Genomic DNA, 27,786 nt, shown 5'->3' on the forward strand with positions numbered 1-27,786 from the left:
GAATTTGCAAAAGTGCAAGTTACATATCTCAGCTGTACCATTGGACATGATAAGGTGGCTCAGAAAGATGTGAAAGTCAAAGCTATCGTGGATTTCCCTGTGCCTACAACAAAACAAGAAGTTTTGAGATTTCTGGGCGTGAGTGGGTTTTACTGGAAATTTGCACCTAATTTTAGCAGTGTGGCTGCTACATTGACTGAACTACTTAAAAAGAACAACAAGTTTCAATGGACACAGGAGTGTCAGAAGGCGTTTGACAGTTTGAAAACTGTATTGTCTGCGACACCAGTTTTGGCAGTACCCAACTGCACCAAGCAATTTAAATTGGCCATTGACGCAAGCGATGTAGACATTGGTGCTGTATTGTTACAAGAAGATGAGGATGGAATTGAGAAAAACCGATAGGGTATTTTTCATGGAAGTTGAATGTACAACAGAGAAGATATTCAACGATCGAAAGGAGGCTCTGGGTCTGGTGTTAGCATTGCAGCATTTTGAGATTTATGTTGCAAACAATTCATCAGAAACAATTGTTTGTACGGACCACAATCCTTTAAAGTTTTCGGACAAATGTCGAGACAGAAGTGCAAGGCTATTCAGCTGAAGTTTATTACTACAACCATTTAATCTACAGATTATATGTGTGGCTGGATGAGAAGATCTGATGGCAGATGCATTGTCAAGAGTTTGAAGCTGAAATGGGAAAATTGGACATTTAAAAACATGGACACTGGACTGGAGCGATTTCGCTCCATCGTTGATACCAACGATTTCTACATATATTGTTATGTTAATGCATGCATCTGGTAATGTAATAGTGTGGGTATATAGATAAGTATATGAGGTAATGTAAGATGGGTTAAGAAAATGAAGTCATCTTTTTAAATGATGGCAGTTAATTTTCCAGTAAGGAGGGGGTGTCATGAAAATATAATAATTTTCATAATATTAATGTGATTTATTGTGAAATTAGGTTAATAGTGGGGCTTGGATTAGCTTCTCTATGTGAGATTGTGCGTGTGGGGGTTTTAACTGAATTAGAGACAACTAGCCTGGAGCTTTTGAGTGCTCAAAAGGGAAGCTAGGTTTGAAATGCTAAATAGGTAAACATGGCTGAAGTTTTAGAATGTGCGGTGTGAGGAACATTTGCATCTTTAGATAAACTAAAGTAGTGAATTTCAAAGAGGTGGTAAGGTGTTACACCTAGCCATAAGAGGCTAAGCCAAACAGTGTGTTTATTTTTCCCTAACATTACTGATAATATGAGTACTACGAAAGATTTATATTATGGAAAAGTAAAGTTGCAAAGACATATTGGAACAATGGATTTACATTAAAAAGGGAGAAACATGTATAAAGGAGCTGAGGTTATATATAAGGAGAATGCATTCTAAGATCTAACAAGTGTGAAAAGCCTCCAGCTTCTATGTACTAAGCTGCTGTCTACAGGGACCGAAGCCAAGAGAGTTCATTTTGAATATCACTGTTCAGGGTATTGTGTGCTTTGCCTGGATCTGTTGAAATCAATGTTGTTTTACTGGAGGTGTAACTGGGAGTCAGATTAATTAGGGGAATTATCTTAGCAGTAATTTGTAGACCTGTGTACGTGCTTAAAATCACTTCTTTTATTAACAAATGTTTAATTTAGTTTTGTAAGAAAACCTCGAAGTCTTGGTGGACTCATTACTATTGAATTCATGGTGTGCGCCTCAAAATAAAGCATAAATTGCAAAACAGTTGTGGCAGCTGTTTCAAGTTTCCTCTGGGATTTGAGCAGCTTGGCATTTACCAGCCGCTATGCCATAACACAATACGCTTTTAAAATTAAACTCAACACGTTAAGAGTCTTTTATAATTTGTTTCCTTTTCTCAAAACTTTATTCGTGGTATTGGTTCAGTGGTAGGATATTGTGCCTCCATCTTATGGTAGATCGCAGTCTGCGATGAGTTGGCACGCTCTACAGGCAATGTGTATATTGCTCCTAGCATTATAGGAGTTGTGCTTGGTGTCATGATATCTCTCTTTTTAGTGATGTTTCTGGTGTTACTTATGACCATTTCTGCTTTTCCGGCTCAGGCATAGGTCGAACATGGATTCTGTAACTTTCTCATTTCCCAATGATGTATGACCTTGGAGTCTCAGATTCACCAACAACTTTTTTGCTGCATTCCAGATTTTCATGATTTGATCCTGTATATACACAGTTTGTCCTTTCAACAACTCAGGCAAGGATTTGGCATGCTTGTTGAAGTGTTGACCTCCTTCTACCTGTGCATCAGTGAGTGGTTGTTTCACTTCCTCCTGGTCAATTGGAAGGTGTACCTTGCTTGGCAAAGTTGTCATGCACTTTCTGCCTTTGAGTAGCTCTGCAGGCAATTTCATGTCAGCCTTAAGAGGTACAACTCGGAGTGACAATGAGACAAGGTTTTTTTTTAATTAATTCATGGGATGTGGGCTTCGCTGGCTGGGCCAGCATTTATTGCCCATCCCTAGTTGCCCTTGAGAAGGTGGTGGTGAGCTGCCTTCTTGAACCATTGCAGTCCATGTGGTGTAGGTACACCCACAGTGCTATTCCAGGATTTTGACCCAGCAACAGTAAAGGATCTTCCTTTGTTTCTTAGCATTTCGTGAATTTTCTCTTGGCCGTCTGGATGTATCTTTCTATAAAATTGGGTAATGTGATAATGTGGTGATGATGTTGAACCCATACTCTTCAGCAAATTCCTTAAACTCTGGAGGTGGACTGAAATTGTAACTCTGAAGCTTCCAGATTAGCCTCTTCAGTCTTGCTGGTGCTTTACATAGATTTTTCTTGTAGGTCTGTGCCAGTGGACAATGATCACTCCCCACTATGAACGTTCTCACACAGAGATATATATGGAATTTTTCACATCCATACAGGACTGCCAAAAGCTCTCTTTCTGTGTTGGCATATCTGGTATCAATTGATGTTGATAAATTTCAGTTTTCCTTCTTGTACCAGAGCCACTCCCAGTCCTTTTGTAGAAACATCCACTTGTAGAGTATATTTATGTTGAAGTATGACAAACTTGACTCCTTGTATACTACTTCTTTGAGTTTGCTGAAACTCCTGTCATGTGACTCTGACCACTGGTACTCAGCATCCTGTTTCATCAACTCATGTAGGCTTGCTGTGTGTTCTGACATGTGAGGAATGAGAATACTCGTGTACTGGATCAAGCCAAGGAAACTTATTGGCTTTCTCTTGTCTCTTGGAGCTTTTGTCTCAGAGATATCTGTAACTTTTTCAGGATTCAGCTTGACTCCATCAGGTATGTACACCATTCCAAAGAACTGGCATTCTGTCACCTTCACAATTGTCTGCATTCACCTTGATCTCTACATTCCTTGTTTTCTCCATGGCTTCATGTAGATGGTAGTCATGATCTTTTTCATCTGCAGAATTAGACTTAGGTATCAGCAGCTATGCCAACTGCTCCTTTGCATCCCTTGTATATCTCATTTACTTTCTGCTGAAACACATCCTGGTTCACTTTAAGGCAGAAAGGTAGTTACAGGAATTTGTACCAGCCAAAGGATGTGTTGAATGCTGTCAACAATGGAGATTCCTCATCAAGCTTCACATTCCAGTATCTGTTTTTGGCATCAAGCTTGCGGAAATCTTTTGTCCCTGCCAGTGCTGGAGTGATGTCTTCCAGTGTTGAAATAAGGTAATGATTCCTCTTTATTGCTTGATTAGGATCCAATCAAGTTCATAGCCATCCATTTGTCTTTTCTCTCACAATAATAGAATTTACCCAATCTGTAGGCTCTGTGACTCTGGCAATCACTTTCCTTTCTTCCATCTCCTGGAGCTCTCTTTCAAGCTTTCCTTTTAGTTCCATTGGTATTTTACATGGGGGATGGGTCACTGGTTTCTTCTCTGGATCAATAATGGTGTGATACTCAAAACCTTCAAAGCATTCAACAATCTCAACAAAACACTCCGGATACATTTGGACCAGATCTTTCTTGCTTCTGATCAGAGGGTGCTTTTCAATGGGTTTACTACCTTCAATCCTCAGTGATGGCTACTTCAATCATGGTTTACTGAAATCAATAGCAACAGGACCATTTGTTTCAGTGACATAGAACATGCAGTTAACCCCTTTCCTTTGTGTGTCCCTCTGATTTGGATTGTTCCTACCTGTCGAATCTCAGTTCCACCATATACTGGTAGCATGACATTGCTCGGTTTCAGAGCATCTTTCCTTGAGTAACCATTTTATTTCATATGTTCAAGAAAGATCTTCTGGTGCAATCTGAGTGGGATGTGCTCTGGTATCAAGCTTCAGCTTCAGATTTGTGGTTTTGGGCTTATTTCTCACCACCTTCTTGCTTTGAATGGTTCTGTGAATTTATTGTCTCTGTGAACTGTCACACCCAGACGTCTCATGCATTTGTATGGTTCTTATGTCTATCATATCCTTAAACCCATTGTCATCTTCCAGGGTATGGATGTTTTGGTTTCTTTCTTTCCTCATTTGCCTTGTTGCTCTGCCTTTGGTTACTCATTCACCATCTTCTTTCTTTGTTCTGTACATCTCTTCCCAGTGATTGGGCTTTACACAAGCTCTGCAGTTTGATCCATATGTGAGGTATATCCTTCTGTTTGCAAAATCATGCTGTCGTCCACAACTCTCGCACATCTTTCTCCATATCTGGTGTGCATTCTTTTGTTGCTGTTTCATTGCATCAACCCTTCTGCTTTTCTCTTGACTTAACTGAAGGCTAGTCATTTGGGTAGTCAGTATCTTCATCTGTCTACTCGTGACTTCATATGCTTTGGTAGTGTCTACAGCCTGGGATATTGTGAGCTTGTCCTTTCCAATCAGATTGTTTATGTTGTGCAGAGCCCCAAATGAGCTGATCTACCAGCCTTTCGTCTGGTTTCTTGAATTTATATTTGCTGGCCACATTTTTCAACCTCATTAAGAAATTGCCTCACAGGGACACCTGGTTCCTGCCTCAGGCTTCGAAATTCATATCGGTAGATCTGATGATTTGACTTTGGCTGGAGTTGTATGCTGAATTTCTCAAAAATTTTGCCTGGGTTTTTATTGTCATCCTCACTCTTCTCCCAGGTTTTAAACAAATTTAACCCTTACTCTCCTGCCCATAAAAGGATGCAGCTGACCTTTTTCGCTTCACCAGAAAACTACTGAATGTCCATCTGCACTTTTGTTTAAACCACTCAAATGCCTCTACAATGTCATCAGCCTCCCGATTCACCAGAGGATGTAGCTGTGTATTCATTGCTGTGGTGGCAGCCATTTCATTTTTGCATGATTCACTCAGTTTTTTTTCTCTCTGGAACTAATTCATGTCAATTTTTCTCAGTCAAATTCAGCATTAAAGACATTTAAAATGTTTGGGTTTTATTCACAGTCATCTGCTTCCACCATGTTTTGGCTTGTGGTTCCCAGAAATTCAAAATAATCACAGTTTTAGACACAAATGCTGGCGCTTTCTTCAGAGTCAACATATATTGCAGGCTGATCCAGTGTTGCTCAGCACCCTGACTGTAGTATTGTAGTGAGTGATGTGCTACTCTGAATACTTACATATACATACACAAGAATATATGGTACATAAATCATATTGGAATAATATATCACAGACTTTGTTTGATTTTCTGTTGTCTCACTCATTTAAATGGGTGAAAAATTGTGTTGTCCCTCCTCCTTCACTTGGTCCACGATCATCTCCCTCCTCCCCACCAAATATTCCATTCAATAGCCATAAGATCAAGAACAGGAAATCTGCTCACAACCTCCAGTCAGAACTAAAACTAGGGTGACTAATCCTAAATCTAAACAATCCCAAAGTTTCCAAAATCAGACAATGAGGGTGATCTTCCAATTCAGCCCAAAATATGCATGAAGTTATCATAGGGGCTTATACCACCCATCCATTCTTGCCGCATGAGACCCAAGCCATTTTGAGACTTGGACCTAATTTAAATGTGGCTAGGATGGTGGGAAATTAGCTGGATCCCTGCTGGCAGGTCTAGTCTGGGCTGGGAAAGTAATCCTGGGAGGGGCTTTTTAAGGACTTGCAGTGGGGTAGAGGTTTATTTGTAAGACTATAAGGAGCAGAAGCCTCTTCCTGGTCCTATCAAAAACAAACTTTAAGGGCAGAATTTTCTGCCTGTTGGGCAGGTGGGCCCAACCCAATCTCCAGCGTGACGTCCGGCGGGAAGCGCTATGCGCTTCCTGTGCGGGCGGGGGGATTCCCCAAATGCGAGAGTGCACTCTTTCGCACATGCGCATGAAAGAGCGCACATCTTCCTGAGGCTAAGTGCTGCCTCAGGGAGATCACTTGTAAAATAGAAAAATAAAAAAATCCTTTACATGTCCCCCTCACATGTCACATGAGAAGGGACATGTTAATAAATTTCACTGAAACTTGAATAAACTTTTTTAAACCCTACATGAAATCTCATCCCGCCAGTGGATGAGGTTTCATGTTTTTTCAGAAGCCTGCTGGGGCTCCTAGCCTGCCTGCCAACCTTAAGATTGGACGGGCAGGTCCTTTAATTGTTTTATTTATCCTGTCAATGGCCTCAATTGACCATTGACAGGTCGATGGGAGGACAGCTGATCTCGCTGTCCCCCCGCCTCCCTGAAGATTTAAATGGGGCGGGGGCACAGCGAGATCAGCCCCCTTCGGTTCCCCCCGACATCATCCCATGTCATTTTTGTGTCGGCGAGCAGGCCCCGCCCCCTGCTCGCCGACAGAAAAATTCAGCCCTAAGTTTCTTGGTTTTCTGATAGGCCTCTAATGGATCCTTAAAGGACCACTGGTTAGACTGTTCAAAGCCTGTACAAATGGACAAAGTGTGTGTAGGACTCCAACTTGTACATTTATACAGTCTCTTGGCTGTTCCAGAAGGACTCAATGATCCTCTCTACCCTGCTGATTTGCACTTGCTGGAAGCCTGTTTTTTAGGCATGATGAGAGGCCTATAGTTGAAATTTCCCCCAACATGTGAAAAGGTCCAGACTAATGAGACAAATGGTTGGGAATATTGCTTATGGTGCTAATGAGCAAGTATTGCAGGATCGAAATCTCACACATCTACTCATATTTCACCATGAATACCATAATTAACATCCAGATCAACATTTCTGTACCTTGATTTCCAAATCAGGTCTATAGACCTGGACTGGACAGCAGTGGAAGATAGGCCTGCTTCAACATTCACCCATGGTACCCACTCACTAGATGTAAAATCTAGCCCATTATATTTGGTCTGATTCTGTCTTGAAAAAAATTGCTCAGCATACATCATACATGCTCTTTTTTGTTTCATTACATTCTTTATCTCTTTCGTCATCCAAGGAACCCTGGCTTTGGTTGCCTTACCTTTTGCCCTTGTTGGAATGTACCTAACCTGTACCTGAAACATCTCCTCCTTAAAGATCACCCATGATTCCGTTAGTTTTTTCCCATTATTCTTTGTTTCCATTTTCACAGAATCACAGAATCACACAGTGCTGAAGAGGCCATTTGGCCATTGAGTCAGCACCGACACGTGAGAAACACTTGACCTACATACCGAATCCCATTTACCAGCACTTGGCCCATAGCCTTGAATGTTATGACATGCCAAGTGCTCATCCAGGTACTTTTTAAAGGATGTGAGGCAACCCGCCTCCACCACCCTCCCAGGCAGTGCATTCCAGACCGTCCCCACCTTCTGGGTAAAAAAGTTTTTCCTCACATCCCCGCTAAACCTCCTGCCCCTCACCTTGAACTTGTGTCCCCTTGTGACTGACCCTTCAGCTAAGGGGAACAGCTGCTCCCTATCCACCCTGTCCATGCCCCTCATAATCTTGTACACCTTGATCAGGTCACCTCTCAGTCTTCCCTGCTCCAACGAAAACAACCCAAGTCTATCCAACCTCTCTTCATAACTTAAATATTTCATCCCAGGCAACATCCTGGTGAATCTTCTCTGCACCCCATCCAGTGCAAACACATCCTTTCTATAATGTGGTGACCAGAACTGCACACAGTACTCCAGCTGTGGCTTCACCAAGGTTCTATACAACTCCAACATGACCTCCCTACTTTTGTAATCTATGCCTCGATTGATAAAGGCAAGTGTCCCAAATGCCTTTTTCACTACCCCACTAACATGCCCCTCCGCCTTCAGAGACCTATGGACACACACGCCAAGGTCCCTTTGTTCCTCAGAACTTCCTAGTGTCATGCCATTCATTGAATACTTCCTTGTCAAATTACTCCTTCCAAATTGTATCACCTCACACTTTTCAGGATTAAATTCCATCTGCCACTTATCTGCCCATTTGATCTTCCCATCTATATCTTCCTGTAGCCCCAGACACTCAACTTCACTGTTAACCACCCAGCCAATCTTTGTGTCATCCGCAAACTTACTAATCCTACCCCCTACATAGTCAACTATGTCGTTTATATAAATGATGAATAATAGGGGACCCAGCACAGATCCCTGTGGTACGCCACTGGACACTGGCTTCCAGTCACTAAAGCATCCTTCTGTCATCACCCTCTGTCTCCTACAACTAAGCCAATTTTGAATCCACCTTATCAAATTACCCTGTATCCCATGTGCATTTGCCTTCTTTATAAGTCTCTCATACGGGACCTTGTCAAAGGCTTTGCTGAAATCCATATAAACTACATCAACTGCACTACCCTCATCTACACACCTGGTCACCTCCTCAAAAATTTCAGTCAAATTTGTTAGGCATGACCTCCCTCTGACAAAGCCATGCTGACTATCCCTGATCAAACCTTGCTCTCCAAGTGGAGATAGATTCTCTCCCTCAGCAGTCTGGGACATTTTACCCTGCCTGGATCCCCTCGCCTCCCCTTGAAGTTGGCCCTCTTCCAATTTAAAAGCTCTGCTTTAGATTGTTCCTTGCGCTTTTCCATTACTAATCTAAACTTTATGATACAAAGATCTCTCTTACCCAAGTGTTCTCCCACAGACTCTTGGTCCACTAGGCCCACCTTATTCCCCACTAGTAGATCGAGCAATGCCTTCTTCCTTGTTGGATCGAGAACATACTGGTCAAAGGAGTTCTCCTTAACATATTTCAGAAATTCCCCGCTCCTTACTCTTTACTGTAGCATTTTCCCAATCAATATTTGAGTAATTAAAGTTCCCTAATCTCAGCAATCCATTGTTCTTGTACACCTTTGTGATTTCCTTGCAAATTTGTTCCTCCTGATCTCCCTCTCTCTGTCTATTTGGAGGCCTGTAGAATACCCCCAGTAGGGTGATCATATCCTTTTTGCTTCTCAGTTGTAACAAAATGGATTCTGTCTTTGCCCCCTCAAAGACATTCTCCCTTTCCAACACTGCAATATCTTCCTTAATCAGTACAGCCACCCCACCTATCTTTTTTCCTTCCCTATTTTTTCTAAATATATTGCATCCTTAAATATTAAGTCACCAGTTTTAAGCCACATTTTAGTTATTGCCACTACATTATATTCCCACTGTGTGTTTACAAATCTATCTTTGTAATCCTCATAGTCCTTCTTAATCTGCTCCTAATGTGGTACTACATCCTTCTCTTGTACTATCTAACACTCACTTTTTTATGCATTGTATTCACCTTTTCTACTTCTATAAATTTTTTTATTCATTCATAGGATGTCAGCATTGCTAGCTAGGCCAGCATTTATTGCCCATCCCTGATTGTCCTTGTTCAAGGGGCATTTAAGAGTCAACCACATTGCTGTGGCTTTGGAGTCACACATGTAGGCCAGACCAGGTAAGGGTGGCAGATTTCCTTCCCTAAAAGGACATTAGTGAACCAGATGGGTTTCATGGTTATCATTAGACTTTCAGTTCCAGATTTTTTATTGGATTCAAATTCCACCATCTGCCATAGTGGGATTCGAACCCAGGTCCCAAGAGCATTACCCTGCGTCTCTGGATTGCCAATCTAGTGACAATACCACTACACCATTGCCTCCCCAGTGCTGTTGTTTCCCATCCCCTACCAATTTAGTTTGAATCCTCCCCAACCATACTGATGAACCTTTCCTTGAACACATTATTCCAGTCCTGTTGAATTGCAACCCATCCATTTTGAATAGCTGCCTCCTGCCCCAGAATTAGCTCCAATGTCCCAAGGAACTGAAGCCCACCCTCCTACACCATGCATCAAGCCACACATTGATCCTCCCTAGCTTCTTAATTCTACTCTCGCTGGTGCATGGCATTGGGAGTAATCCAGAGATGACTATCTTTAAGGTTCTTTTTTTTAACTTCCTCCTGAGTTCCTGAAAATCTGGCCATAGGACCTCAATACCTGCTTTCTCTATGCTATTGGTACTGATGTGTACCACAACTTCTGGCTCACTCCCTTCCTCCTCCAGGACATTCTGCACTCTCGTCATGACATCCTTTACCCTGGCACCAGGGAGGTAACAGGCCGTGCGGGACTCATTATGACAGTTATAAAAATGCCTATTTGTCCCCTTACCTATGGAACCTTGTACAACAATTGCATTTCTACTCTTTGCTGTTCCCTCCTGTGCAATCCCTTGCCCATTCGTGCCATGGTTGCACTGCACTTCTTCAAGGTGTTGACAGCCCCACCAGTCTCCAAAGCTGAGTACCATTTTGAGAGTACCTGAAGACTCTTGCACCTTCTGCCTCTTCCTACTCTGCCAGGTGGCTATCCAACTTTTATCCTGAACTGCTGCTATTTATAAGGTGCCCAACTCCTGGGAGGTACAATCTTGCAAACTCTCATCTTTCCTAATGTGCCGCAGTGACTTCAGTTGCCCCTCAAGCTCAAAAATCCTGAGTTTGAGTTCAAGCAGTTGAGACACTTCCTACACGCATGAAGTCCTGTAGTTTCTACATGGCCCAGGAATTGTAAGCAACAGGTCTCAGCTGTAAATACTAATCCCCTTACTGTTATACTTATATTGACTGAAATGTTATTAATTAGTTAATTAATTAAGTAGATATGCTGTAATTTTAATACAGTACTTTATAGTTTCCCTGTCCTTATTGACACCATTGCACTCATCTTTTAAAAAGCCAACCACTCAATCACCTACTTGCTGTCCTCTGACATCACTCCTTGCTTTTTTTGGAAATATATAAATCAGATCCACAATATTCCTCCATGCTCTTTCTCCCTCTTTCATTCCCCACCACCATTGTTGTTGTCTCAGATCAGGCCCACACTGTTTCCCTGGTCTGTCCTTCTCTCTCTTTTCTTTTCCGTTAATGCTGCTTGTACCTCTTATCAGGTCCACATTTTTTCCCAGCCCTCTCTTTTGCCTTCTGCTTCCATTGCTAGTGTCACTGATCAGGTCAGTGCTATTCCCTTGCGCTCTATTTTTCTCTCTTTTATCCTCTGCCACTGTTGCTGGTGTCTCTGATAAGGACCACAGATGTTATGACATGATGAGTGGGAACAGCACCAAGAGAAAAGTAACTGGACTCGTGCTCCTTCTGGCTGCGCAAAATAAGGTTTCATTGACTTCAGAAGATTTCTTTAGCAACAGTCTCTACTGAATGGAGCATCACAGCAGATAGCCTACCCAGAAGGCCATAAAAATAGGTTTTGCCTCCTATCCACAAATAGGACCCATTTTAGCATGAATTCATGAGGCTGCCACCTGAGTCAGGTACCTTGGCCATTGGTTTTAAGATAGGAGCAGGGTGGAAAAGAGTAATAAGTGGAACACTTTGATTTTAACAGCAATATGACTTGATCTCTGCTGAGTGGATGGAATTAAATTCCCTGCACTAATGTTGGTAAATGAAGGTTAATGGCCATTTGTACAGCATTGTAAGTAATTTAGGATATTTAGGAGGAAAGTAATTGCAAGTGCCAGGATGCTGTAAGCTCTGAATTAATTCCGGTAACTCTCTTCAGCCCTATAACCCTCTGAGATCCCTGCAATCCTCCAGTTTTAGCCCCTTGCGCATCTCCAATTGCTATTGCCCCACCATTGAGGGCCATTGCCTAGCCTTAAGTTCTGACATTCTCTCCTTAAACCTTTCTTTCTTGTTTACTCATTTTTCATCCTTCAAAATACTCCTTAAAACCTAACTCTTGACTAAGCTTTGGCTGCCTATCATGCAGGTAGCAGGAGTCGGGAAAATTATCTGCTTGGCCCACCTGCCTCAAGAGAAAGTGCCTGCAAAAATGGGATCTTCATTGCTGGGGTGCGGGCTGGAGTTGGGGCCACCGACTCATGAAAAAGTTCATAAGCAGCCATAGGGGCTGCCAGGTTCTGAGACAAGCTGTTGAAAAGGCCTCCCTCAGTGCTGTGGGACTTTGTTTCAGTTAAAATAAAAACACAAAGGCCTTCCAGCCCTCACACTCCACATAGTCCCTATGACCCATCCAAGCCACCTCATGCCTGTATGCCAAGCAATGGCATTCCACCTACTGCCCATGGCCACTCATGTCCCCTATGTCAAGCGATGGCACTTCCATACCCATTGACCCACTGTTGTTGAAACAACTGCGCCCCAGAGAAAATATTGCTTGATTGACAGCTCTTCCTCTCTGTGGCCCATTTCACAATGTTTATTTACACAAGGTTAAGTGGTCTCAATGGTTTGTGGTTTCTGTTATTGATACTTTAAAGGGCCTGAATGACTGACATACTAATTGCCTTGTAATGAAATGACTTTTTTGTTAACATAGTGGAAAGTAATGAATGACTTTTTTGAAAGCTTTTTTTTACATGTCCTACTGCCACTATAGGATTAATTGGTTCTATACTAGAAAAATATAGACTGAAAAAATCAGAATCGGATGGGCAAAGGTAGCCTAAATGAAAAACTGATAGAATGTTTTCGGGATAGTTTCTTAGAACAGCACAATGTAGCGCCAACCTGAGAAAGGCAATACAAGACCTGGGAATTTGCAACGAGATAGGATTAATTAATGACCTCATAGTGAAGGCACCCCTAGGTAGTAGTGATCAGGATATGATTAAATTTTACATTCAGTTCGAGGGAGAGAAGAGGGGACCTAAGACTGCTATTTTAAACTTAAATAAGGGCAATTATGAGGGCATGAAAGTAGAGCTAGCTAAAGTGAACTAGAAAATTAGGTTAAAAGATAGGTCAATAGATATGCAGTGGCAGACATTTAATGGGATATTTCAGAATACACAGAATAGATACATTCCAACAAGAAAGAAAAATTCCAAGGGATGGACCCGCCATCTGTGGTTAACTAAAAAAGTTAAAGATAGTATCAAACTTTAAGAAAAAACATATAATTTTGCAAAGATGGGTGGCCTGGTCAGAAGATTGGACAGGATATAAAAAAACAGCAAAGAATGGCTAAAAGATTAATAAGGAGGAACAAATTAGAGTGCAAGGGAAAGCTAGTTAGAAATATAAAGACAGATAGTAAAAGTTTCTATAGCTATTTAAAAAAGAAAAGAGTTAACAAAGTGGGCATTGTTCCTAAGTCTGAGGAATTAATAATGGAAAATAAGGAGATGGCAGAAGAACTGAACAGGTATTCTGCAACAGTCTTCACTATAGAGGGTGCAAGTAACATCCCAGATATAGCTGTAAATCAGGAAATAGAAGGGAGGGAGGAACTGAAGAAAATTACAAACATCAGGGAAGTGGTACTGAGCAAATTGTTGGAGCTGCAGACTGACAACCCCGACTTCATCCAAAGTTCTTCAAAGAAGTGGCTAGTGAGATATTTGATGTATTGGTTTTAATTTTCCAAAATTGCCTAGTTTTGGGGAAGGTCCCATTAGATTAATTGAAAAATAGCAAATGTAACTCCTTTATTCAAAAAGGGAGGGAGACAGAAAGCAGGAAACTACACGCCAGTTGGCTTAACATTTGTCATAGGGAAAATGTTAGAAGCTATTATTAAAGACATTATAACAGGGCACTTTGAAAAATTCAAGGCAAGAGTCAGCATGGTTTTGTGAAAGGGAAATTTTTTGGAGTTCTTTGAAGGAGTCACATGTGCTGTGGATAAAGGGGAACAGATGGATGTACTGTACTTAGATTTCCTGGTGGCATTTGATAAAGTGCCACATCAAAGGTTATGGTGGAAAATAAAAGTTCATGGTGCAGGGAGTAACATATTGGCATGATAGAAGATTGGCTAGCTAACAGGAAACAAAGAGTAGATATAAATAGGTCATTTTGTGGTTGGCAGGGTGTGACGAGTGGTGTGCCACAGGGATCAGTGCCGGGGCCTCAATTTTTTACAATTTATATAAGTGATTTGGATGAAGGGACTGAAGGAATGGTTGCTAAATTTGCTAATGACACAAAGATAGGTAGGAAGGTACATTGTGAAGAGGACACAAGGAGGCTATAAAGTGACATAGATAGGTTAAGTGAGTGGGCAAAGATCTGGCAAATGGAGTATAATTTGGGCAAATGTGAAATTGTTCATTTTGGGAGGAAGAATAAAAAAAAAGAAGCTTATTATCTAAATGGTGAGAGATTGCAGAACTCTGAGATTCAGATGGATCTGGGTGTCCTCATGCATGAATCACAAAAGGTTAGTATGCAGGAACAGCAAGTTATTAGGAAAGCTAATAGTATGTTATCATTTATTGTGAGACGATTTGATTACAAAAATAGGGAGGTTATGCTTCAGTTGTACAGGGCACTGGTGAGACTACATCTGGAGTATTGTGTACTGTACTGGTCTCCTTATTTAAAGAAAGATGTAAATGCATTGGAAGCAGTTCAGAGAAGATTTACTAGACTAATACTAGGAATGGGCAGGTTGTCTTATGAGGAAAGATGGGACAGGTTAGGCTTGTATCCACTGGAATTTAGAAGAATAAAAGGTGACTTGATTGAAACCTTTAAGATCCTGGGGGATCTTGACAGGGTGGATATGGAGATGTTTCCTTTTGTGGGAGAATCTGGAACTAGAGGTCACTGTTTAAAAATAAGGGGTCGCTCATTTAAGTCAGAAATGAAGATACATTTTTTCTCTCACAGGGTAGTGAGTCTTTGAAACTCTCTTCCTCAAAGTGCTGTGGAAGCAGTCTTTGAGTATTTTTAAGGCAAAGCTAGATATATTATTGATTAACAAGAGGATGAAAGGTTTTTGGGGGTAGGCAGGAATGTGGGGTTGAGGTTGCAATCATATCAGCCATGATCTTATTGAATGGCGGGGCAGGCTCGAGTGGCCGAGTGGCCTACTCCTGCTCCTAATACATATGTTCATATGTTCATATGAGATGCAGAGTGTCCTAGTGCATGAATTGCAAAAGGTTAGTATGCAGGTGCAGCAAGTAATTAGGAAAGCTAACATAGCGTTTTAATTTATTGCAAGGAGAAATGAATACAAAAGTAAGGAGGTTATGCTTCAGTGTTTTGAAGCATTGGTGAGACTACATCTGGGGTGGAATTTTCCGAGCCCGCTGGCAGCAGGCGTGATAGCTGGTGTGCACGGAAAACATGGCACAACCTGCTTCATGACGGCGTGAAGGCAGGTTGCGATTGTCCACTCAGCCCGCCAAGGGCGGGCCGCATTTCCCGCCATCAGTGGCCGGGGAGCTAATTGTAATACATTAGCATAAAATTAAAAGACCATCCCACCAGGCTCTTGGAACCCCGCCGTATCATCCGTCCACGTCAGTGGGAAAGCACGCCAATGTGTTTCACAACAGCACGCAGGCAACGTGCACTTGGTGGCCTTCACTTTGGGGGAACTGAGGTGAGTGAGCAGCAGCATTCTCCACAGCTCGCCCGCTGTTTACAGGCCTCAGGGGCGCCGGGAGCGATTGATGCCTGGCCCTGGAGGCGACTGCTGAGGAGGAGGGATGGTGTCTGGGGGCAAGTGCTGGCCAGCTTCAGAGGCAACTGTTGAGGGGGGATTGTCTGGGGGCAAGTGCTTGCCAGCCTCGGAGGCGACTGCTGAGGAGGTGGGGGTTAAGTGCTGCCCTGGTGCTGCATCCTGCACATAGGCAATTGAGGTGGGGGGCAGGGTAAGTGAGGGGAGTGGCCACGCATTAGGAACACCTGTATAAACTGACCGTGCCTCTGCAACTAAGACAGGCACAGTGATATGATTGGTGTCAGGCTCCTAGCCTGCCTGCCCATGCAAGCATTGCGGAGGCACCAAAGGGCCACCAAGCGCTCCATATCATACCCCGCCCCACGCCCTAGACCCCTCACTCCCCGGCACAGACTTCGAATCCGCCACCACTTTATTGGACCACGGAGCAGTTGGACTGCACACGTTGTACAATCTCCTCGCCAATGCTGACCATGTAGCAGTCACTGCTGGAGGTGCTCACAGCCCCTTGCAATCTCATTATCCTGATTTGGACCAGTGTCCCCCATGTCACAGGTTGAAGGGGCAGCCATGCAGCGCACTCATCTCTGACCATCTGACGGGGGACCAGCACTCTCCAGGAAGCGTTAAGGGGCGGTCACACAGGGCCAAGAAAGGTACTAAGTACAGCCATGATAACCATGTCTCTCTCTCTCTTTCATGCTGCAGGAGGATCACGTCAGGATCATGGATCCTGGTGACCTAGCTGTGTGCCTGATGGCCTACAGAGATTGTAGAAGACGGAGGAGAGAGTGACTGAGGCACCGGGCAGCACAAAGACAGGAGCAGCAGCCTCATGAAGAAGAGGCAGCAGGGGCTCCCGCACACGCTGTCCCGGAGCGACAGACAGCCGTGGCTGGTCGGCGCTTAGCGACACCCAGGGCCTGCCATTCCTGTAGAAGACTGAGAACAAGTGTTGCTTACGACTGCGCATGTCTAGGGGCCTGGTGGCTCACATCTGCCACTAACTGCAGGGCTTAGCGCCAAGAGGACCTCAAGGGCATCCACTGCCAGTGGCTGTGAGAGTGACCGTGGCAGTCAATTGCTATGCCAGTGGTTCCTTTCAGGGTTCCAACAGTGACCTCTATGGGATTTCACAATCCCCCACCCACAAATGCATCCATGAGGTCAAGGATGCCATCTTCTCCATGGCACACAACTTTGTGCATTTTGCCCAGGACTGGTACAGCCAGGATGCAAGGGCCATTGGATTTGCCCTGATCTCGGGATTCCCACAGGTGCATGGTGCGATTGACTGCACTCATGTGGCGCACAGGTCTCCATCGCTACACTCAGTGGACTTCATCAATCACAAGGGCTTCCACTCACTGAACGTGCAGCTGGTATGCAACCACCAGAAATGCATTCAGCAGGTATGCTCACGGTTTCCAGGAAGTGTGCACGACACCTACATCCTGAGTCGCTCGCAAACCCTGCAGCCTTCCAGGGTCCACAAAGGCTGCAGGGTTGGCTTCTCCGGGACCTGCAGAAGCCGTGGCTGAAGACACTTGCGCAGCAGAGTGACGCTATAATGAGACTCATGCAGCAGCTCACAATTTGGTGGAGCAGACGATTGGGATGCTGAAGATGCAGTTCCGGTGCCTGGACCAGTCTGGTGGAGTCCTGCAATACAGTCTGCAGTGGGTAACATGCATTATCGTTGTCTGCTGCACCCTTTACAACCTGGCACTGCAACGGGGTGAGGAGCTGGCTGAGGATGAGATGGAGGAGCTGAGCATCTCCTCCGATGAGGACGCTGACAGGGATGAAGGTGAGGGGGTCCTCGGTGGTGACGATGATGGGGATGAGGCTCTCGCACTGGCTAGTTGAGGCAGGCGCACTTGGGAGGCCCTCATACCTGCCAGATTTGTGGAGGATGATGATGACATGCAGTGAGGTGTCCCCATGGATCCTCACATTGCAGTTGTGAACATTTGACTCCAGTCTGGCTTATTGCAACGCCAATACCCTCTGTGAGAATTCTCCTGTCATGAAGATGCAGTGGAGGCCCTAATAGTCACTTGATTGCAGGAGGATGATGACAACATGCAGTGAGGACACACCATAGATCTTCACATAACCTCTGAGAATATCTGACTCCTGTCTGGCCGAGGGCAGCTCACTTGCGTTCCATGATCAGGGCCATCTCAGAGATGCAGCCATGAAACTTTAGACGCATCTGATGCTGTGTCTGCCTTCAGCACCTCAGCCCTTGAGGAGCTTGTGCACAGCATCACTGATCGCAGATGCTGGTGTGATGGGGGCCAGCCCCATCTTAAAGGTGCTGAGAGCACATGGAGAGAATGAGAGAACTCTGTGGTGCCTGCCCACTACATTCTGGCAGCAATGACCAGCACCGCCGAGGTGCAGGCATCAGTAATGTTTCCAGGAAGTGTGAGGCTGGACCATCACTTTGGTCTGAAGGCTGCACAGAGCACGGGGAAGAGGCCCTGGAGTGAGACACCTGCCTTTTATCTTGTGCAGAAAGGTTTCACATCTGAGTGACAAGAACACTGCTCATCAGAACAAGGAGCCATAGGCAGGGAGACATTCTTAGGAGTTTATTGACAATAGTGAACAGTACGTACAAGTGATCAACACCCACGGCCAGGCTGCACAACTCCTTTTACCTAACTTTCCTAACCCTGCTGCCATGTCTTTGTGCTCCCCGGACATCCACAGCAGAGGTGGAGGCAGCCTGCTGACTGGGACAAAGTCTGTGATGGCTTTCGCAGGTGTCCTCTGAAGGACCAAGATTTACATGGCCCTGGCCTGCTTTAGGTGTCCTGCTGTGTGTCAGTGCCACCCTCCATGGCCTGTGAAGCTGGAGCTGTGGAGGTCACAGGAAAATAGGATTCAGATGGGTCGGCCACTCCCAGAGTCATCTGCGTGGACGGCCCTGGAGCCTGCACCTGCTGATTCTGCTCCCTGTGGGTGCCCGAGGGCCCTTGGCTGACTCAGTGAGCGGAAGGAGTAGCTGAAGTGAGATCGAGCTGCCCAGCACCCCTCTCGCGTGCACACTGTTGGAGGCCAACTATGGCATCAGTGATGGAGTTAAGCCCATGCAGCAGTGCAGGAGTGATGTCTTTGACCAAGGTCTCCATGGCAACTGCCATCCTGCCAGTGTTGACCTCGGTGCGTTGTAATGCTGACGCTATCACCTCAGCCTGAAGACGGATGGACTCCTCCATCGTGCCTTTCAATCTGAGGAGTGCAGCGGACATCCCTTCCTGATGTTCCCGAATTTGCCTTTGCAGCACCAGCAACTGTGACATGACTGAGTCCAGAAACTCATCATCTGACTTGGACTCAGCAACGATCTGGCCTCCAGCAGTCCTCTGATTGCCGGGCACCTGGGAAGTCCCTGCCTCCGTCTGCTGTGGATCAGAAAATGCGATGTGCTCACCAGATTGTGATCCCGAGGCTACTCTAAAGCTAGGTCCCACCGAGGTGTCTGTCTGTGCGCTGGTGGAGGGTGTGGGTGAGTGAGGTATGGGTCTTCAGGGAGGGTGCCTTCAGATTCCTCTTCAGAGGTTTCTTCGGAGCTTGATTGGAGGCCCTGGGTCATGGACTCTGTCGGCTGTTTGGCAGTTGTGCCTGCGAAAGCAAGGAGAGCTAATTAGTGCATGGTAGTGGCCTCAGAAAGAGGCATGGTTGTCTGGTGGATGTTGCACTGCTGGATCCTCACTTGGTAGAGCAGCACCGACCTCACTTTCAGCACAGGACCGGTCCCAGTCATCGCCGGCCAGCTGGATGGCTCTGTTTTCAAATTCTGTCAGAACTTTGATTTCTGACGTCCCTCCACCTGTCTGTGACCTTTCCCTCCTGTTGTGAGCCAGTTTGTCCTGCCTGTATATAGATGGGGAGAGTGTATCAGGATGCCTGCCGGGCCAGATGACAAGTACGCCTGGCCTGTGTGGGCGGTGAGTGGCCCTGTGGACGGGATAAGGACAATGACGGTGTGTATGAAAGAGTGAATGGTGATGTCCCTTGCACTGGCCATGAGTGAGGGCCCTATGGGTGTGTGATGGGCTTGTGAGTGTGTGAGTTGGGAGTGATGAAAAGAGTGACTTACTTTGGCGGAATGGAGGAGATCATTCATTCTTTTACGGCACTGGGTGGCTGTCCTCTCTGCAGGGCGTTCGCGCTGACCACCACTGCCAGTGCCTCCCAAGCTGGGTTGGCAACATCGCTACCCATCCTGCAGCCAGTGCCGGGGTAGAGCACATCCCAGCGGGTCTCCACGGTATCCAGCAGTTGCTCAAGAGATCTGTTGTTGAAGCGGGGGGGCCTGAATTCTTTTTTCCTTTGCTGGCCATGTCTCCCAGGCAGTGGTGGTGAGCTGGTGGCAATGAGCGCTTTGCTGTCAGCTGAATTTTAAAGATGGCAGCCGGCGTGATGCAACAGCGAGGTGATGGTGAGCGGGTGAATGAGAGCCTGCCCACCATGGAAATGGTGTGTTTCCTGGGAACGCATAAATAATGAGGTGGGCTCGGGAAGATACGGTGTGAAAACCGGCTATTTTCGTTGGCGGGTAGGACTCCATTTTACCCGCTCGCTACTGCACTTAGTGCAATTCTGGGAAAATTCTACCCCTGGAGTTCTGTGTACAGTATTGGTCTCCTTCTTTAAGGAATGATGTACATGCGTTGGAAGCAGTTCTGCTAATGTTTAATTGACTAATACCTGGAATGGGAGGGTTGTCTTCTGAGGAAAGATTGGACAGGCTAGGCTTGTATCCACTTGAGTTTAGAAGAGTAAAAAGTGACTTGATTGAAAAATATAAGATCCTGAGGGGTCTTGACAGGGTGGATGTGGTGAGAATGTTTCCTCTTCTGGGAGAATCTAGAACTAGGGGTCACTGTTTAAAAGTAAGGGGTCGTCCATTTAAGACAGAGATGAGGAGAGATTTTTTTTCTCTCCGGTGGTTGTGAGTCTTTGGAACTCTGTTCCTCAAAAGGTAGTGGAAGCAAAGTCTTTGAATATTTTTAAGGCAGGGGTAGATAGATTCTTGATAAGCAAGGGGGTGAAATGTTATTGGGGGTAGGCGGGAATTGAGGTTACAATCAGATCAGCCACGATCTTATTGAATAGCAGAGCAGTCTCGAGGGGCTCAGTAGTCTACTCCTGCTCCTAATTCGTATGTTCGTATGTATATATATATGTATGTATGTTCATATACTGTGTATAGTGGGTCAATGGGCATGGAAGTGCCATAGCTTGGCAGAGGGAGCATGAGGGGCCATGAACGTGGGTGGGCCTTACCTTGGCATAGGGGGCATGAGGACGACCTTTGCACCTTACCTTTTAAAAGGTCCCTTCATGCGGACTAGGGTTCACGATTCCTCTGAGTTGCCGTGAACTGCGACTCATTAAAAACCTGGCCCCACTCCATGGAGGAGTGGGACATGTCTATCTCCACAATGGAGCCGATCAAGTCAAGAGTGCCAGGTGCGGGCAATTGACAGGAACCGGCCAGCACCCTTTAAATGCACTCCCGAAAATCAGATACCCCGGGAATGGAGTTGGGAATCCCAGAATTGGGTCCCACCCACCATTTTTAAGGGGCTCCCGAGTCATTCCAACTAGGTGAAAATTCAGCATGTGATCTTTTTGTGTGTATCAGTGCCAAATTTTTTGATAGCACTCCAGTGAAGTGCCTTGTAAAATTTTACTATATTAAAGGCTCTTTATAAATTGAAGTAGTTGTTATTGACAGTCTGTGACTTTGTGTTGTGGAGCAAGCTTGAGAGGCCAAATGGCCTAATCCTGCTCCTAATTTGTATGTTCGTATGTTCTACTTAACTGTCATCAGACTCAGCCATCACGGCTGAGTCCGATCTTGTTCTCTCAGAATACCCCTGTATACCCACTCACCAGTCGTCATGAGTAGCAATGGGGAGTTGGAACACTTTCTGATCTTTTCCCCTCCATGGCGAAGTGATGGGGAAAGTAATTGTAGTGCCCACCTGCTGACCTAAGATCAGCTTGACCTATTTTTTGTGATTGGTGAAAACTCTGGAATGCAGAAGCACAATGATACTTAGATTACTGTGAATTGATCCCTGCAATTTGATGTCTAAAGTCAGTCCTAGTATTTACCACAATAAGTGTACAATGCTGATTTGACGCCAACACTGCCAAATCCAATCTTCACATTCCAGTCCGTACTTCGTATTAACTTCGCACAGCTGAGTAAGACTTAAATGAAATGCAGAACACCCCTGCCAGCACTTTTTAAACAGATCATGACTACTTACAGTTTAGTTGCTGGATTATTTCTTCTGGCTGCTGGTGCAATTGTACATGGCTTTGAAGCTTTCCTATGCTCTGCTAAAGTTTGAATACTCTACAGTTAGTGGTCTGGCTGGAGTGTAAGTACTTTTTTAAATTGATTTAAAAGCTTATGTTGAAACAAGTTTCTTCCAGGCATGAGTGGCATGGTAGGGCTTCCACTGGAGTTGAATGTGTCATATATAATGTTTTAGGATTCATTGCTTAAAAACAACTGTCCCCTTGAATACTCAAGTCTTTTCAATGTAGTACTGTGATCAATTTCAGGATAATCAGATTTCTGTTGATCTAGTTTTAGTTTCTTATATTTGTCTTAATTTTTTCCATCATTGGTTACACAGCTGAAATCAATTACTTGTTATTTGGTGGATTTTGAGCAAGGAGTTGCCATTAGCCTTTTCCTATTCTAATCTGCTGCGTCACTTTGTGGCCGAGATACTAACTGAGAAAATTAGTGGCTGGCACTTCCTATGGTATTTCTTCTCCTAAAGTTAATGGCAGCTACTGGCTCCAGCATTTCTTATTATAAATCCGATGGTCAGAGCTATTTAATCTTCAGGTAGTCACTGATCAGTGTTGCCCAATATTTCTCCATATTAAGTTCGTAGTTTCATTAATTCAGAAAAATGTGGTTCTCATTCTAAATCATGAGAAAGAAAATTGCAAATGCTGTAAATCAAATCAACGGGTCAATCATCATGTGTGGAGAGAACAGTTCTGATGCGTTATCTTATCTGTTCTCTCCAGAGATGTTGATTGACCAGCTGATTTTTTTCCAGCATTTTCTGTTTTCATTTTGAGTTCTCGTCCTAGTGTGGAACTGAATAACGTAGGTTTAAAAAAGATATCAATAAACTTTCCTTTTTGTTTCCATGCAGAGATTGGTTGATGCTGCTGAAGAAGCTGATTTATACCACAAGTATGATATGAATTTTGAGGTGAGTGCACTGATCATGCACCAGAGCTGAAAGGTTATTTTTAAATCATTGTAAAAACAGCGCTTATGTATCCTAGCCTGAATCTGCACTAAGTTTTAACTATCTGGTTTTCTGTTTGGTGCTGAGATTTAGTAAAGACTTCTGCATAAAGCTTGAGTAAATTAGAATTATAGAATTATACAGCACAGAAGGACAAATACAGCCCATTGTGCCTCTGCCGCTCTTTGAAAGCACTATTCGATTAGTCCCACTGCCCTGCTTTTCCCCCATAGCTATGCAAAAGTTTCCTATCCAAGTGTATATGGATTCCTCTTTGAAAGCAATATCGGCCTGAAACTCCCAATATAGGGAGTGGCAAAAGACTCAACTTAAGTCGCTGATGCGCCTTGGGACCCTAAGGAAGTCCTGACACGAGACACATGGAGTACTTGCGTGGAAGTTTAAATTTACGATTGCCAATTTTACTTTGCCTGGATTGCTACACGATTCCCTTTGACAGTGGGATCAGATGGCCAGAACCATGGAGACTTGGGTTGTTAGCACTACACTTACCTCGGTTTTTACACAGATTTACTTAGAGCTTTTCCTAGTGTAAAACCTGCTGAGGAGAACAGTTTAAGTAAATCAGCTGGAGTGTCAAAGCGCTGCAGTACCGCAGTAATCCCAAACAGCTCACCCCACCTCCTGACAATGTTCACCTCTTCCCAACAATGTTGGTCTCCCCTCCTCCCGGTAATGTTCCTTCTCCTTGCAAGAATGTTCACACCCCTGACAATGTTCACCCCCTCCTGGCAATCTTCACTGCCTCCTCCCAGCAATGTTCACCCCCCCACCCAACAATGTTCACACCACCACCATCTGACAATGCTTGCCACCCCCCCCCCCCAAATAATGTTCACCCCGGCCTTTCTGACAATGTTCACCCCCAGACAATGTTCACCTCCCGCTTTTGACAATGTTCACCCCCCAGAAAATGTTCACCTCCCCTTCTGACAATGTTCACCCCACTTCTGGCAATGCGTACCCCCCACAACAATGTTCATACTTCCCAGAAATGTTCACCACCCCCTGACAATATGCACATCCCTTCAGACAATGCACCCCACCCCTCCCACAAACAATGATGACACCCCCCAACCCCCACCCCCCAGGTAATGTTCATCCCCCTCCTGGCAATGTTCACTCCCCTCCTGAAAATACTCACCACACTGCCTGACAAAGTTTACCATCCCAGCAATGCTCAATCTCCTCCAACAATGTGCACTCCCTCACCAGGCAATGCTCTCTCCCTCCTTACAATGTTCACCCACTCCCGACAATGTCCAGCCCCCCCCCCCCCCCCCCCCCACCACCCCCCTGTCCGGACTATGCTCGCTCCCTCCGGACAATGCTCAATACTCCTCCAAATTAGCTAAGTATTATAGAGTCAAAGAGTCATAGAGGTCTACAGCACAGAAAAAGGCCCTTCGGCCCATCGAGTCTGCGCAGGTCAAACAAGTACCTAACTATTCTAATCCTAATTATTCTTCATCAGTTCATCCAGTGACTAAGACATCATCCAGATAAACAATGACATGGGGCAGTCCCTGAAGCAGATTTTCTATGGTGCACTGGAAAATAGCACACACCGATGAGACCCCAAAGGGTAGTCAAGCATATTGATATAATCCTCGATATGTATTGATGGTCACAAATTCCTGAGAGCCTTCTTCCAACTCTACCTGCTGGTAGGCATGGCTCATGTCGAGTTTTGAATATGTGATGCCCCCTGGCAATTTTGAATATAATTCACAATTTTCAGTATCGGGTGTCTATCAAGTTTGGCCACTCTGTTTACAGTTAACTTATAGTCACCGTGTAAGCAAACACTTTGGTCTGGCTTCAGCATGGGTACTATGGCTGCCACCCACTCGTAAAATTGCACCAGTTGCAAGATACCCAAATTTCCAGCCTGTTTATCTTGGTCTTGACCTTGTCCCATTGAGCATAAGTCTGGCTCTGATAAATCTTTTGGTTGCATTAGGGTCTATGTGGATTTTGGCTTGTAGCTTGTCACTGAAAATGGAAGTATATTTTTGTAACAATTCCTGTAAGTTTTGCATTCTGATTTGAAAAATCAGCCAGTTGAGCCAGTTACGACCAATTAAACTGGGGCCTGCCCCAGCTACTACAATAAGGGGTAAGTTTGCAGACTAATCTCCATACTGCACCAGGACTTGACATATCCCTTTCACTCTTATTTTTTTGCCTGTATGTGTTTTTAATTTAGTGTCTTATTCTTCCAAACTTTAAGGATTGACTCTATTCAAGTGTCTGAACGTACGTTCTCCTATGACAGACCTTGATGCCCCAGTATCGACCTCCACTTGATGGGTTGTTCATTGACTGTAATGTCTACCTGGATTGCCTCAGTTCTACCCACTTTCAGGTTGTATAATGAATAGATGTCAGATTCTGCTTCCCCTGGTTCTTCAATGAGACAGATTTTACGATTTCTACCTCTGTTTCTAAAATGCTGTCCCAGCCCATCTTGACAGTGCCATTGTGGTGGCAGAAAAAGCATTCGATATTTCTGAACTGTCGGTCGCCTGCAGGCTGCCTGGATGTATTTCTATTATTAATGTCATGGGTTTTCACTGTAGTGCTGTTGTTTTTCAATGGTCTGTACATAGCGGGCGTTCCCCACCTTTCTGTGGAGTCCGATGTTATTGCGCCTTTTGTTACCGGCCCTTCTCACCCTACAGGATGGACGGCGCCATTTTGTGTCTCTTTTATTGCCTCCAAGCCTCTAATAGCGCTCTCCCTGGCTGTTGCCAATTCTAATGCCTTACTCAAGCCTAGATTAGTTTCAGGTAGCAATCACTTTTGAATAGCATCGTCCCCAATTCCGCCTATCAATCGATCGCTCAACATGTCATTAATTGAAGTTCTGAACTCACAATCTTCCGTAATTCCTTTAAAGCAGCTACATAGCCAGTGATTGTCTCTCCTGGAAGCCTATTCCTCGAATTGAATTTAAAACACTGCATAGTGATTGAGGGTTTTGGCCCTCAATCAAAGTCTTCGTATCAGGGGTGTTAGGTGATGTGAGGTTGCAGATCAGCTCGTACATTTTGCTCCCACATATGGACAAAAGAGTTTCCCTCTTCTTGTCTTTCCCCACGATGTCATTAGCAGTAAAGAAGAACACTAGACGTTCGAGGTAATGAGATCAGTCATTGGAAATGGGGCCGAATGGTTCAAGATGCCCAAACCACGGCATGATGACTAAGGAGACTGCGTTTTCAAATAGCTTTCAAGGTAGTGGCAAAGTAATGTAGCTGGCTTACTGCAGCTTTCTTGATTGCCATCAATTGATCCAGTTTATCCTTGTTGCCAGCTTTATGTTTTTGGTTATCAGGATCGCTTTGTCTGGTGAACACTAAATGTGCCCTTGATATTAACACATTAGTTGGTGCTTGAAACAATATAGGCAGAGAGACCGATTAACTGCACAAACACTAGTGGTTTATTGGAACTAAGGACAGAGCACTAACACCATGTGTGCTTCTTCAATCACCTCCAGCTCTAGAATTACAGTTACCTAAGAGGCCCGCGCTGTGTAGCGATTGGCCAATACAGTCACATGGTCAACTAACTACATTCTCTTAAAGGTACATAGCACTCCACTTTACCACAATATTTTATTTCCACCACCCTTACATGCAGTGCATTCCAAATTATAGCAACTCGCTGTGTAAAATAATTTCTCCTCATCTTTGTCTGCTTCTTTTCCTCTGGTTACCAACCTTCCTACCATTGGAAACAGTTTTTCCTATCTGCCAAAACTTTTTAGTTTTGAACACCCAAATCTGCCTTTAACTTTTTCTGCTCCTAACAGCAACAATAATATATATTTATAAGTGCCTTTAACATAATGAAACTTGCCAAGGTGCTTCATAGAAGCATTATGAAACAAAGCATAGCACCAAGCCACATAAGGAGATATTAGGTCAGATGACCAAAAGCTTGGTCGAAAAGGTAGATTTTAACAAGTGTGTTAAAGGAGGAAAGCGAGCTAGAGAGACAGAGAGGTGCAGGGAGGCAATTCCAGAGCTTGGGGCCTAGGCAGCTGAAGGCACAGCCATTAATGGTGGAGCGAATATAGTTGGGAATGCACAAGAGGCCAGAATTAGAGGAATGCACGTATCATGAGGGTTGTGGTATTAGGAGGTTACAGAGATAGGGAGAGAGAAGACCATAGAGGAAATTGAAAACAAGGATGAGAATTTTAAAATCAAGACCTTGCTTGACGAGAAGCCATTGTAGGCCAGCCAGCTCAGGGTTGATAGTGGGATGTTACTTGCTGCGGGTTAAGACATGGGCAGCAGAGTTTTGGATGAGCTTAAATTAATGGAGAATAGAATGTAGGAGACCAGCCAGAAGTGCATTGGAATGGCTGAGGTAACAAAGGCGTGTATGAGGGTTTCAACAGCAGATGAACTGAGAAAGGGATGAGCAATGTTATGGGGGTGGAAATAGGCGGTCTTAGTGATGGAATGCATATGAGGTTGGAAGCTCATGTGGCCCCAAGATTGTGAACAGAATAGCTTAATCTTAGACTGTTACCAGGGAGAAGGATGGAATCAGAGAACAATATCTGCTTCTCCAGATCCTTCGCATAACTGAAATACCTCAACCCTGGTACCATTCAAGTAAATTTCTTCTGCAT

At 44.5% G+C, this 27,786-nt stretch overlaps 1 protein-coding gene across 2 annotated transcripts in view; it reads left to right on the forward strand.

Annotated features, from left to right (window-relative positions):
• The window catches only part of cacna2d4a (calcium channel, voltage-dependent, alpha 2/delta subunit 4a), a 718,409-nt gene that overhangs the window by 94,652 nt on the left and 595,971 nt on the right, over positions 1 to 27,786 (forward strand). For both annotated transcript variants that reach the window (XM_078568258.1, XM_078568257.1), the window contains exon 4: positions 23,016 to 23,075. In XM_078568258.1, coding sequence (XP_078424384.1) covers positions 23,016 to 23,075 — 60 coding nt within the window. The remainder of the gene's footprint in view (positions 1 to 23,015; positions 23,076 to 27,786) is intronic.

This window comes from Cetorhinus maximus, chromosome 22, assembly GCF_964194155.1.
Source record: "Cetorhinus maximus chromosome 22, sCetMax3.hap1.1, whole genome shotgun sequence".
Classification (NCBI taxonomy): Eukaryota; Metazoa; Chordata; class Chondrichthyes; order Lamniformes; family Cetorhinidae; genus Cetorhinus; species Cetorhinus maximus.